General features: G+C 55.7%; 2 protein-coding genes across 3 annotated transcripts; one reads left to right on the top strand and one right to left on the bottom strand.

Moving 5' to 3' along the window:
* The first annotated feature begins 974 nt into the window (after window positions 1-974).
* On the top strand, window positions 975-9,918 carry LOC107508155 (glial fibrillary acidic protein). 2 transcript variants are annotated; one of them, XM_016139776.2, is made up of 10 exons: window positions 975-1,456; window positions 2,131-2,191; window positions 2,390-2,485; window positions 3,331-3,492; window positions 4,732-4,857; window positions 5,002-5,222; window positions 5,751-5,794; window positions 6,166-6,285; window positions 7,548-7,633; window positions 8,267-9,918. In XM_016139776.2, the coding sequence occupies exons 1-10, from the start codon at window positions 996-998 to the stop codon at window positions 8,306-8,308; spliced, it is 1,419 nt and encodes a 472-aa protein (XP_015995262.2). In that variant the 5' UTR covers window positions 975-995; the 3' UTR covers window positions 8,309-9,918. The 2 variants fall into 2 exon arrangements, with proteins under 2 accessions (XP_015995262.2, XP_015995263.2); XM_016139777.2 differs by lacking the exon at window positions 6,166-6,285 and having other exon boundaries at window positions 8,267-9,917.
* Window positions 9,919-10,671: 753 nt separating this feature from the next.
* FAM187A (family with sequence similarity 187 member A) lies at window positions 10,672-11,916 on the bottom strand. The gene has a single exon (XM_016139632.2). The coding sequence runs from the start codon at window positions 11,914-11,916 to the stop codon at window positions 10,672-10,674; it is 1,245 nt and encodes a 414-aa protein (XP_015995118.1).
* Window positions 11,917-11,978: the final 62 nt, after the last annotated feature.

The following is an 11,978-nucleotide window of genomic DNA, read 5'->3' as shown; positions in this document are numbered from 1 at the left end:
CAACCGCCCAGGCCCTGGATTCCCAGTTTGGACTCAGTTTGGATCGTGAGTTCCCAAACCTATCCATCCCCAGAGGCCTTTCCTATCTTCTCAGCCTGATGTGTGGGAACTCAAAGGAAATAAATCTCCAGTGTGAGAGGGAGGTGAGGGGTGGCCAGGGCAACAGGGTATTGCAGGAACAAAGAAGGGAGTAGGGACAGCCAGCTCATTCATAACTGCTCTGTGGAGTTGTCAAGGCTGGGGCTCTGGGAGGGGAGGATGCAGGGAGGCTGGGCGAGGGAGGGCGAACCTGGTGGGACCCAGTGGCTCAGGGAGAGGGCCAGGGAGTGCAGTGTTTGCCCTCTCAGGACTCTCAAGTTCCTTCCACCACCTCACCCCACCCCCTAATGCTAGAAAGAGGCCTCGATAGACCCTCCAGACAAAGGGCTGGTGTCCAATTTCAGCCCACAGACACTGAACCCCCAGAACTTAAGGAGAAAGCAGGAATGCAGAATGTCTTTACTCAGAGCAATCTGTTGGGAATGGTGCTAGGCAGGAAACTGTGACATAGACTGTTCCTTGAGGGTATGGAAGAGGTGTGTTCTTTGTCAAATTCTCAGCACCCCACAGGCACTCAAAGGAAAATGCTGAGTGAGGGAAGGCCTGAGTTACAGCAACCAAGAGTCAAAAGGCAGGTCCGAGGTCATCTGGTCTAGCTCTTTCTTGACCCACCTTCCTAGAGAGAAGGTCTCCTTGCCCAGTGATTGGGCCCCAGACCCAACATTTGGCCCCAGACTGCACACCAGCACCTCTGTCTGTGGCCAGGCTGGGGCCCTGCCTCTGGGTACAATGACCTCGGTGGGGTGAGAGGAGTTCTCCCCATGGCTGGGCTGCAGCCCAGCCCCACCCCTTCAGGCTATGCCAGGGGGTGTTGCCAGGGGCAGTCGGGCAGTGCCAGGCCAGCCCACTCCTCCATAAAGCCTTCACATCCCAGGGGAGAGCAGAGCCAGGCCAGGATGGAGAGGAGACGGGTCACCTCAGCTGCTCGCCGCTCCTATGTCTCGTCCTCAGAGATGGTGCTGGGCACCCTGACACCTAGCCGCCGCCTGGGTGCTGGCACCCGCCTATCCCTGGCTCGAATGCCGCCCCCACTCCCGGCCCGGGTGGACTTCTCCCTGGCTGGGGCACTCAATGCTGGCTTCAAGGAGACACGGGCCAGTGAACGGGCAGAGATGATGGAGCTCAACGACCGCTTTGCCAGCTACATCGAGAAGGTGCGCTTCCTGGAACAGCAGAACAAGGCACTGGCTGCTGAGCTGAACCAGCTGCGGGCCAAGGAGCCCACCAAGCTGGCTGATGTCTACCAGGCTGAGCTGCGTGAGCTGCGGCTGCGGCTGGATCAACTCACCGCCAACAGCGCCAGGCTCGAGGTCGAGAGGGACAACCTGGCACAGGACCTGGGCACCCTGAGGCAAAAGTGAGGAGGGAGTCAAGGGAGAGGGGCCTCTTGAGCAGGGAGGACTGAGCTCCCGAAAGGAAGTGCCTGCAGGCCTTCTGGGTCTCAGGCAGGGGGCTCTGCCTCCCTGCTCGCTGGATTCTGCTCCTTTGGGAGGGGAGGGCTGTCCTTACTCCTAGAGATAATGGGAGGGACTGGGAGAAGGCCCAGAGCCTTGGGGATCTGATTCCCAAAGACCTTCTGCCAGGGAGCGGGGTACTCTCAGCACCTCCCCACTGGAGAAAGCTGTACCAGAGCAGACAGGCACCCCAGCAGACGGGGTCTGTGTGGTTCATTCACTCTTGGGCCCTGTGACTGTGTGTGTGTGTGTGGGGCGGGGGGGGGGGTCGCCTACGCTGAGCCCGAGGCCCACACATTTGTGTGTGCCGCAGTGAGTGTACATTGGTGGAAGCGCCTGTGTGAGCAGGAGCAGGTGCAGCAACCCTGATAAGACACCTTAGTAATGAATTAATACAAAGGCCCTCATCTGCTCACCCTCCTGGCCAAGGGCCTGTCTAGGACCCCTCTGCCCTGATTCCTCCTACCTCTCCACTAGTCCTGGGGGTCTCTCTGGCAGCCACTTCCAAGGAGATTGAGACAGGGGTCTAAGAGTTCTCAGTAGAGCCTGGACCCAGGAATGTGTTCCCCTACCCCAGGCTCCAAGATGAAACCAACCTGAGGCTGGAGGCAGAGAACAACCTAGCCACCTATCGACAGGTCAGGGGGGATGGAGGGATAGGGTACGGGGTGGTGGGGGAAGGGTTGATGGCAGCCCCCCCAAACACAGTCCCCAAGCTCAACCCTCCCAAACAATATGCTGCTTCCCCAGCCCCAGATGGGGGGACCAGACAAAGCTAGGGTATGAGGAAGAGGAGTCTGGGGTCAGAGCAGCCCTTTGCCTCTTCCCTACTCCAGGAGGCAGATGAAGCCACCCTGGCCCGTCTGGATCTGGAGAGAAAGATTGAGTCTCTGGAAGAGGAAATCCGGTTCCTGAGGAAGATCCATGAGGAGGTAAGGCCAGGGCAGAGGGACAGAAAGCCAACATAGAGATTTGAACTGAGAGAGAGAGAGAGAGAGAGAGAGAGAGAGAGAGAGAGAGAGAGAGAGAGAGAGAAAGAGAGAGTCAGTCTGAGAGATACTTAGAGACAGACAGGGAGAGAAACAGACGGAGAATGAGAGACAGAGACAGATGGACAGAGAGACAGAGAGAGACAGAGGGAGACAGAGATAGAGACAGACAACAGAACGCCAACAGCCTCTAGCAAAACGCACACAGAATTGCACTCCACTTATTGAGAATTATAAGGACTTTGTTGCTTCATATTTTTTTCACTACAGCCCTGTGAGAGAGGAACCCTTCCAGTATTATCTCTTTTTCATAGAGGACTCTGAAGCTCAGAGAGGTTAAAGAACTTGCTAAAGTCACACAGTCTCTCTGACTCCACTTCCTCTGCTATCTGTCTCCATTTAACTGAGAATTAGTTATAATAAGAAGATCTCACTCAACTCTGACCTCAGATCATAGATTCAGCATCCATGACCCTGTGGAACCTGGGAACCCACGGGCACACCCACCCACAGGGACTCAGTTACTCTCCCATCAGGACATAGGTGTACTTTCAGGGCTCCTGCCTGTCTGGGACTGGGAGGAGGACATATTGAGGTCCCTAAACTACCCACCACCTCCCCCAGCCTGGACTAGCCTCCCCATGCACTTCTTCCAACAAGGATTGTCTCATTTCCCTTAGACAACATCTGTGTCCGAGGGACAGGCTGAAGAAGGCATGACGCTGTGAGGAAAACCCAGTCGCAGCCTAGCCCCTGAACCCTGCTATCCCTTCTCTCACCCCGGTCAGGAGATGCGGGAGATCCAGGAGCAGCTGGCCCGGCAGCAGGTCCATGTGGAGCTGGATGTGGCCAAGCCAGACCTCACAGCGGCCCTGAGAGAGATCCGCACACAGTATGAGGCAGTGGCATCCAGCAACATGCACGAGACAGAGGAGTGGTACCGATCCAAGGTAGCCCTGACTGTGGGCCAGCCTGCCTCCTCCAGGCAGCCCTCCTGGCTCTGTAGAAGAGAATTGGGGAAGGAGGGGAGAGAAAACTGGGAGAAGATCCTCTCTGGGTGAGTGACTTTCACCAGAGAAATGAGGCGACTTGCCCGGGGTCACATAGGCACTATTACTTCAAATAAGTACTTATTATTATTGCTACTATTATTTTTAATGATAGTAAATATTAGTAATAGTTGTTCCTATAACTAGTTGTTACTAAACACTGTTGTGTGCTAGGCCCTGTGCTTTGGATGGATTATCTTACTATGAAGTAGGTACTGTTCTTTGACAGATAGAGAACCGAAGTCCAGAAAAGTTAACCAATTTGCCCAAAGTCACATAGCTCCTAAGCAATAGAGCTAGATTTCCAACCCTAGCCATGTCACTTGGGAGCCTGCATTCTTGATGCCTGTGCAATCTGTGTCCTGGGTTATTGAGCATCTACTGAATGCCAAGCACTGCCCAGGCTACAGAGACATGTCTCACCAGGGTGCTGTGACGTGCCCCAGAGACAGTATCCACAGGGTACACTGCAGGGCTGACTCTATATGCAGTGAGGGGACCAGGAGGGATATCACAGAAGGAAGGGCATTTGGCCTGAGCAGGACTGGCAGCTATGGGCATGAAGAGAAGAGGACAGGGGCGCCCCAAGCGCAGGACAGAGCCTGTGGAGAGGCCTGGAGGCAGAAAAGCGCGAAGAGACGGGGGCCCGAATATGCTGGCCCAGGGCACTGAGCTGAGGAGCGTGCGTGGCAAAAGCCAGTGATGGTTCTGAACAGGTTGAGGCCCAATGGAGCCATGAGGGCTTCGCTGCCAGCCAGGGGTGGGAAGGCTATTAGGACCCAGGTATCTGCTCAGCAGAACCCACTGTCTACAGTGGGGGAGGACAGGGTTCCATCCTAGGTGGAGCTGCCAGTGCAGGGCTCTGGATTCTGTGGCAAACGCTGTTCATTCACTTATTCCCTGAGCAGGCACTGTGCTAGGTATTGAAGATGCAGCAGCAGCTACTGTGTCCCGCGTTCATGAGTCACAGTCACTGGGAATGATCTCACCCAGGGCCAGTGTCCTGGGGTGACCTGGACAAAAACCCTGGGGTCCTGTGCACCTCGGATTCCCCAAAGACCATGCCTTTCCAGGGGCCCACGCAGCTTCCCGCACACAGTCGCAGCCCGCCCCTCAGCATAGGGTCCTCTCTCCATCTAGTTCGCGGACCTGACAGATGCCGCTGCCCGCAACACGGAGCTGCTGCGCCAGGCCAAGCATGAGGCCAATGACTACCGGCGCCAGCTGCAGGCCTTGACCTGTGACCTGGAGTCCTTGCGTGGCACGGTGGGTGTGAGCAGGGTCGTAGGGGGGTTGACGGGGACGGGGAGGCGAGGCGAAGGAGACAGCCAGGGTCGTCTCGAGTTGCTCCGGTCCCAGAGCCAGGTGGCGTGACGATGCCTTGAGGGACCGGCTGGCTCCACCCTACAGAACGAGTCTCTGGAGAGGCAGATGCGGGAGCAGGAGGAGCGCCACGCGCGGGAGGTGGCGAGTTACCAGGAGGCGCTGGCCCGGCTGGAGGAGGAGGGGCAGAGCCTCAAGGACGAGATGGCCCGCCACCTGCAGGAGTACCAGGACCTGCTGAACATCAAGCTGGCCCTGGACATCGAGATCGCCACCTACAGGAAGCTGCTGGAGGGCGAGGAGAACCGGTGAGCCCGGACCGCAGCCTTAGGGAACGCGCCGGCTGCCCCTCCTCAGAGCCCTCTCGCTCCCTTCAGGGACTGAATTATTCAGCCTCGTGTCCAGCCCCCTTCTATCCCAGTGCCCAGCACGGCGCTCACCTAACACATAGTAGGTATTCAATAAATGTTCGACAAATGAATGAATGACTGGATTCAATTCGATCAATGTTGATTAGGACAAGAACTTGGATCATCCCCCCTTAAACTAAAGCCTCGCCTCCCACCCTCCCCTCAACGTATCTTTTCTGCCTCCTCAGAACTTTGCCATTCTTCCCTCCCCTCTGTCATCCTCCAAGCCCCCACTGTCCATCACATGGAGATGTTCACAGATAACACCCAAGCCCCTCTCAGACTCTTGGAGCTCCAGGGAGCACGTTGGCTGCTGGGGGAAACTGAGGAATGCGGTCCTGAGGCTGCCATGATAACCCTGGACCAGGACCTTCCTGGGACGTCCTTGGGCAGCCCAGTCAACCCTCTCCCTCTACTGTCTTTCAGCATCACCATTCCTGTGCAGACCTTCTCCAACCTGCAGATCCGAGGTCAGTAGAGCAGGGCCGCGTGGCCAGGGTGTTGGATTCTCGCCCCCTCCCCCTGGCGTGTGGGCTGTTGCTCTGGCCTGCCAGGCCGAGGACCTGGGCCAGGAGGTCTGGGGCTCTCCTTGAGGGCCTTCATGATTCACCACAGAGCTTCTGGCCAGAGCACACCATCCCAAGGGTGTTCTAGGTGGGGCTGGCAGCGGCTCCTGTCCCTCTCCCTGTGTCCCTCTCCCCACCCCGTACCCCGATTCCACCACAGAACTGGGTAAGGGTCTCAACCTCTGTCCTGTCTGCAGATTCCTGAGCAAGCCCTGCCCATCTGAGCGTGTTATGTACTTGTTGTTGTTGTTTTTTTTAACTGCTTGTCACTACAGGGGGCAAAGGCACCAAAGAAGGGGAAAGTCACAAGGTCACAAGACATCTCAAAAGCCTCACAGTACAAGTTATACCAATTCAGGCTCATCAGATTGTAAATGGAGCCCCGCCGGCTCTCGGTTAGCTGCCTGCCTCTCAGACACGGTGCTTTTCTCCACTTGGCAGGGAGGGAGCCTCACCAAGCCCATTTCCCTGTCTTCTTGGGCTCCCTCATCTCAGGTTTCCCTAAAGGGTCAGCCTGTGTCATCTTCCCAGCAATCTCAGTGCCCAGCCCAAGACCTGCCACAGGGTAACTGTAGGTTAAACTAGTGGGGCTGGAGGTGTTCCAGGTACTCAGAAGAGATGCTCTGGGGCCTCTGAGCAAACGCCAGCCTCTGCCTCACCCTTTCCCCATCACCGGGAGGGCCCCCAGGGTCTCACTGCGCCTGGTGGCCAGGCTCTCGGCTTGATTGTCTGTCCCCGAGGCTCAGATGCTCAGCTCGGTGCTGATTCAGCCCAGAGGATTATTTCTCCCTGGACTGCGCACGTGTAGTGAATAAAGTTTTATGTTCCCTGCTCTTAATTTGAAATATTAGTGAGTGTGACATGTTATATTTTTTTCTCCGAGGCGGAGGGGGGGGGAACTAAATTATTTCTTACTTGTATGTGGCCCTCAAGTGATTCTCAGCTATAGAAAAATCATTCTTCTTCTAGCCTAGAAATTTAGGAACACTAAATATACATGTCCCAGAGCTTAATTCAGCATCAAAAGGGTTAATCAGATGGTCCAGCTAGAGGTAACACTGCCAAGTGCCAAACAGTAAAAGGTCATTAGGGCCCAGAGAAGTGACAGAAAGAAGAAGGAAAGGGGAGGGGGGACAGGAAAGGGACCCACATGTATTGAGCATTAATGTGTCAGTCACTTAACATACATTATTTCGGTTAACTGACTCCTCACTCCCACCTAAGAAGTAGGCACCATCATTCCCATTTTGCAGATGTGGACGCTGAGGCTGGGAGAGGTAAATTAATTTGGTTGTATGGCTGATTAGTGGCTAAGCTGGGACTTGAATTCTGACCTGCCTGATTTCAAAGCCCATGGACTCCTTCCTCTGCACAGTGCTGGGTCGTCAGAAAGCCAGGTGCCAGGAGAGGGCTTGCAGAGGCGCTGAAATGCAGCCAGGCCAGAAGGGCAAGCAGGACAGTGGACAGAGCAGCTAGGCCTTGCCTAACATAGTGGGGACTTGAGGGGTCACCAGCCCTTTTGGAAGAGCTGAGGCTCTCCCTGTCTAGTTGCATAGGCTTCGCATTCATGATTGGGGTGTAATAGGAAACCTGGGGTGGGAGAAGATGTCTAGTGCCTTGAGTGCCCACAGGAGGCCTCCTCTCCTCACACCTACAGAAACTAGCCTGGACACCAAGTCCGTGTCAGAAGGCCACCTCAAGAGGAACATCGTGGTGAAGACTGTGGAGATGCGGGATGGAGAGGTGAGGAGAGCAGACCCGAGATTCCAGCCTGTCAGGCTCTGGCTGCCCCCAGGAAGAAAGCCTGGGCTGGCGCATACAATGTTCTTGATAACTCACAAGAGCTCCCTAGGGAGTCTCTGGAAGAGGAGAAGGAATTCCATGGAATTCAATGCCCCAGCCCCTCTGCTGGCATTTTTAAGGGAAGCTGGATGCCTAGGCCGCAGGATGGGGTCCTGACTCAGGTATTCTCCCTTGCTCACCCTGACTCAGGTGCCCCCAGCACTGGGCCTGGAGGAAAGAGAAAGAAAATTAAAGTCAGCAGTTTTTACTCAAAACTTTCAGTTTCCAGCTTGGTTAAAGGAACCTGCCAGAGGAATGGGAAAGGGAGATTGGGCAAAACCCTCCCCCCATCACAGCAGCAATGGCACTAGCTAATCTTATACCATGTGCCGGGCGTGGTGCTAACTGCTTTACAGGTGTAAGCTCATTTTCCCCTCTGACTGCGGCATGAGGGAGTTCTGGTTACTCTCATAGAAAAGAAAGACCCTGGAAGGTTGGAGATTTGCCCAAGGTCATGTAGCCTAGCAATGGTGGACCCCCAACTCTGCATGAGCTCCTAACTGTGGCCCTGTGCACCTTCTCTGTCCCCTACAGGTCATTAAGGAGTCCAAGCAGGAGCACAAGGACGTGATGTGAGGCAGGACCCATCTCATGGCTCCTGCCCCATAGCAGGAGAGGCCTGCAGCAGGAGACAGGATAGTTGCCCTTCCTCTGATAGCGAATTTCCCCAAGCCTGAGTCCCCACCCCCACCCTAGTGGCTCCCCTCCCCTCTCCATCTCTCTGCCAGCTTGCTGCCCCAGGCTCTGTCAGCATTAGGCCTGCCAGACAGCACCCACCCCGCAACCAGCAACTTCAACTAACAGGGCACTCACCCCAAAGGAGCAGCCTGGAGGGGCATGGCCGGCACCCTGGGTTAGAATTGGGAGGGAGAAGTGAAGTTGGAGAGGGCCTAGGGACCTAACAAATCACCCTCCATATTCTCATCCTCGTTGTCATGGCAACTGTTGCTGGAGCTGGAGGTCTCTGGGCTATCTAAGAAGTGGGACTTTGAGTTTCCTCAGGCTGCTGGAGGAAAACTGAGACTCTGAGACAGGAAGGGGAAGTCACTGCAGGCAAGGAAGCCCTGGTCAGAGGCTCATTCTTCTAGACAGACCCTGGCCAGCCTGAGAGTAGGCGGGCATATCTTGCCATCTGGAGTCATCGGCAGACAGAATTCCTGGCCTGCCCAGATTCCAGAGGGGCCTCCTGAGTGATGATTCAAGTGTCGCAGCCCCACTGAGCTGCCATGTTGGGCATGCTCTGGGCAGGTGGGAGCTTGATTCTCAGCACTTGGGGGATCTTAGTGTAAGTGGAGAGGGAAGAGGTGCTGGGAAGGAGTAAAGGGGGCTGCCTGGCCCCTGGATGTCAGCACAGAGAGAGAGGTCAAGTGTAGGATGACTCTCCCATATAGGCTGAGGGGAAGGTAGAGATGGTGGAGAGGCAGTGGAATGATGCTAGACATCAGAGTTGGGAGTATGGGTGACTAGTTACACTTGGAATCAAGGAAGGGACTCATCGTCTTGAAGATAGTAGAACAGGAGAGAAAGAGGCTGCTGTCTTACAGGGGCAGGACACAATTTGTCCCGGTTCTAAAGGCCTCTGCCTTTCCACATAAACCCTGTCCACCCAGGCCCCTGAGCCATGCAGCTGCTGCCTCCTGACCCCAGCAAATGCTGCTGGGCGAAGCCACCATAATCCACCTAGCTCTGTCCACAGCGACCTACTGCTTTTTTGTAAGCCAAGGGCCTGGTGGTCTCCTCTTACTCAAATACAAAATATACCCGGGTATTTTAGATAGCACCTTATTTTATAATTTTGGAAATTGAGGCACAAGGAGAGTTAAGACCTTGGTTTGTGTCCCTGCAGCCTGGAGGCGAGGCCCTGGGAGCACACACTTTTACCCAGAGCATCTGCTCTGCTGTCCACTGGAAGATATGGGCGGGGGTGGGGCGCCCCACGAGACTATCCACACCCAGAAATGGGGCAGAGAGGACCCATCCCAGGGTCCCCCTCTCCCCTCTAAGGCCAAATGGACGGAGAAGTGGGAGTCCATCCCTCTTTCCAAGACTTGGTGCCCTTTCCCTGATTCCATCCTGCCGCCCACTGCTGCTAACCTTCAGGGCACCGCTGCTGTCTTTAGTCACTGAAGTAAATAAAGCCCACCGCTGCGGCCTCCCCCAGAGTGGACTCTGATCTGTTTGGGAGAGGCTGGGTGGGGGGGAAGGGAGCTACGAGTAGCCTTGGGCAAGACTCAACTTGCTTATCACTGATCATCTCGGAAGCCTAAACCTCCACAGCAGTAGCCACATGACAACTCCCACCTCCCGCCCTGCTCTGCCACAGCAGCCCTGGCCCCCCTACCTCACCCCCACCTTTGCTCCAGCCCCTATTCTTATTCCAGTCCACAGCCTGGGTGCATCTCTCAGGAAAGCCCTGAATCTGACCTCCACTTTCCTCGACCTTTTCCTCTATTCTAGTCTTTACTTTTGTTCCCAAATCCTCCATTTCTACCAGCCAGTCCCAGGATGAGGCTGAGGAGGAAGGCAGAGAGGATGTATATGAACCTCCGCCCCTTTTTTCTTCTTCCCTTTCCCTGCTACCCCCAATTCAACTGGCACCCACATGGCAATCCTTGAAGGCAAGAAAATAAAGCACCTCGATACCAAACAGGCCATTTGATGAACATTAGGTTCCCTCTTCCTCCTCTGAGCTGACTGTGAAGTCAGAAGACATGCACACCTTGGCCTCAGCCCCGCATCTCTCCCTGTCTAAGGCTTCCCTGCTTCTCAGATCAGGTCCCAGATGTAACCATGCAGATAGAGAGAGAGCAGGTTGTAATTGACAAATCTGTCCACACCCCCTTGCCACAGGTCCCCACCAAGGATGCTCACCCAGTGGTACCTGGTACCATTTAACAAACACATTTGAACACAACCAGTCTTCAGAGCTGGGGGAGAGCCTAGGGGGCGAAGTTGGGACAATAGTGAAATAAGTAACAGCAGCAACGACAGAGGTGAATGGTGACAAAGACTGACGTGATGAGCAGGTACCCTACCAGGGCGAGCTCCATGGCAGAGCGAGTCTCAGGGTCTGAGAATGAGGCCTTGTAGCGCCCTTGAGATGTCACGCCCAGTCGGAACCCAGCGATCCGTACCCCCTGCCGCCAGCAATAGTAGATGCCCCGGTCGCTCAGCTGGGTGAAGCGGATGTGGAGGTGGTTGCCATGGTCAATGAACACCCTCATGGACCTGTTGACACCCTTCAGATACTCTGTGCGGTATAAGTACTGGTGGTCCTTGTCCCAGGCCACGGCGTGCTCTGGCCGGGCCCCAGGACAGGAGATGATGAGTCCGTGGCCCAGCCTCTGTTGGTGGAACTGAATGGGCACCTGGGGCACCCAGGGCCGGCTGCCCACTTTGGATACGTAGCTGAAGATGGCCATCACACCCTTCTGGATCATCGTTGTTTTCTTGCAGGGCACCATGCAGCTCCGAACCAGCAGCTCAGGTGTATGGTACCTGGCCTTGGCCTGAAGCTTTCTTGGCACAGCCTGTGAACCACAGGACACCACATTTGGCAGTGTCTTGCGGTAGCGGGGGGAGAGGTCTGGGCTCTGCAGGTAGCAGAGGCCAAGGCGCCACTGCTCCCCGCGTACCCCGCAGCGGTCACAGGGGGTCCACTCCCAGAAGGTGGTGAACACATGGAGGCTCCCATGGTACTCGTCTGCAAAGGGCTCCTGGCCCTGGTCCTTGAAGGTGGCCACCATTCCCTCACCGCTCTGGATGTCCACATCGTAGGCGTAGTAATAGTCCCCCTTGCGGCTGCCACAGAAATACAAGCCTGAGTCCTCGGGCTGGGCCTGGAACACCAATAGGCTGAACATGTGAATGCTGAAGCGGACCAGCATGTCGCTGCCCACCCGCACCTGGGCTGCCTCAGTCAGCACCCGCCCATCGAAGTCTGTGAGCACTTTGGTGTGGCTGCTACCAAGGTGCTTTTGGTAGTACCAGACTACAGCGGACACCTCCTCTGGTTTGCAGTGGCAGGGCAGCTCGAAGCTCATGTCGGCCAGGTAGGCTGCATTGTCAAACATCAGGAAAGCAGGGCAGGGGGTCCTCTGAAAAATGTTCTCCTTCTCCACGATTTCAAAGGCTTGGAGACTCCCCCACACCCACAGGAGCACAGTGGTGTGGGTCAGGTTCATGCCCGCAGGAGGGAAGGGTCTGAGGGGAAGAAGCAAAACCAAGGCACTATAGGTCTATGGGG

This window comes from Rousettus aegyptiacus, unplaced genomic scaffold (assembly GCF_014176215.1).
Source record: "Rousettus aegyptiacus isolate mRouAeg1 unplaced genomic scaffold, mRouAeg1.p scaffold_m13_p_6, whole genome shotgun sequence".
NCBI lineage: Eukaryota > Metazoa > Chordata > Mammalia > Chiroptera > Pteropodidae > Rousettus > Rousettus aegyptiacus.
Note: the sequence above shows the minus strand (reverse complement) of the source record. Positions and strands in the feature narration are given on the sequence as shown.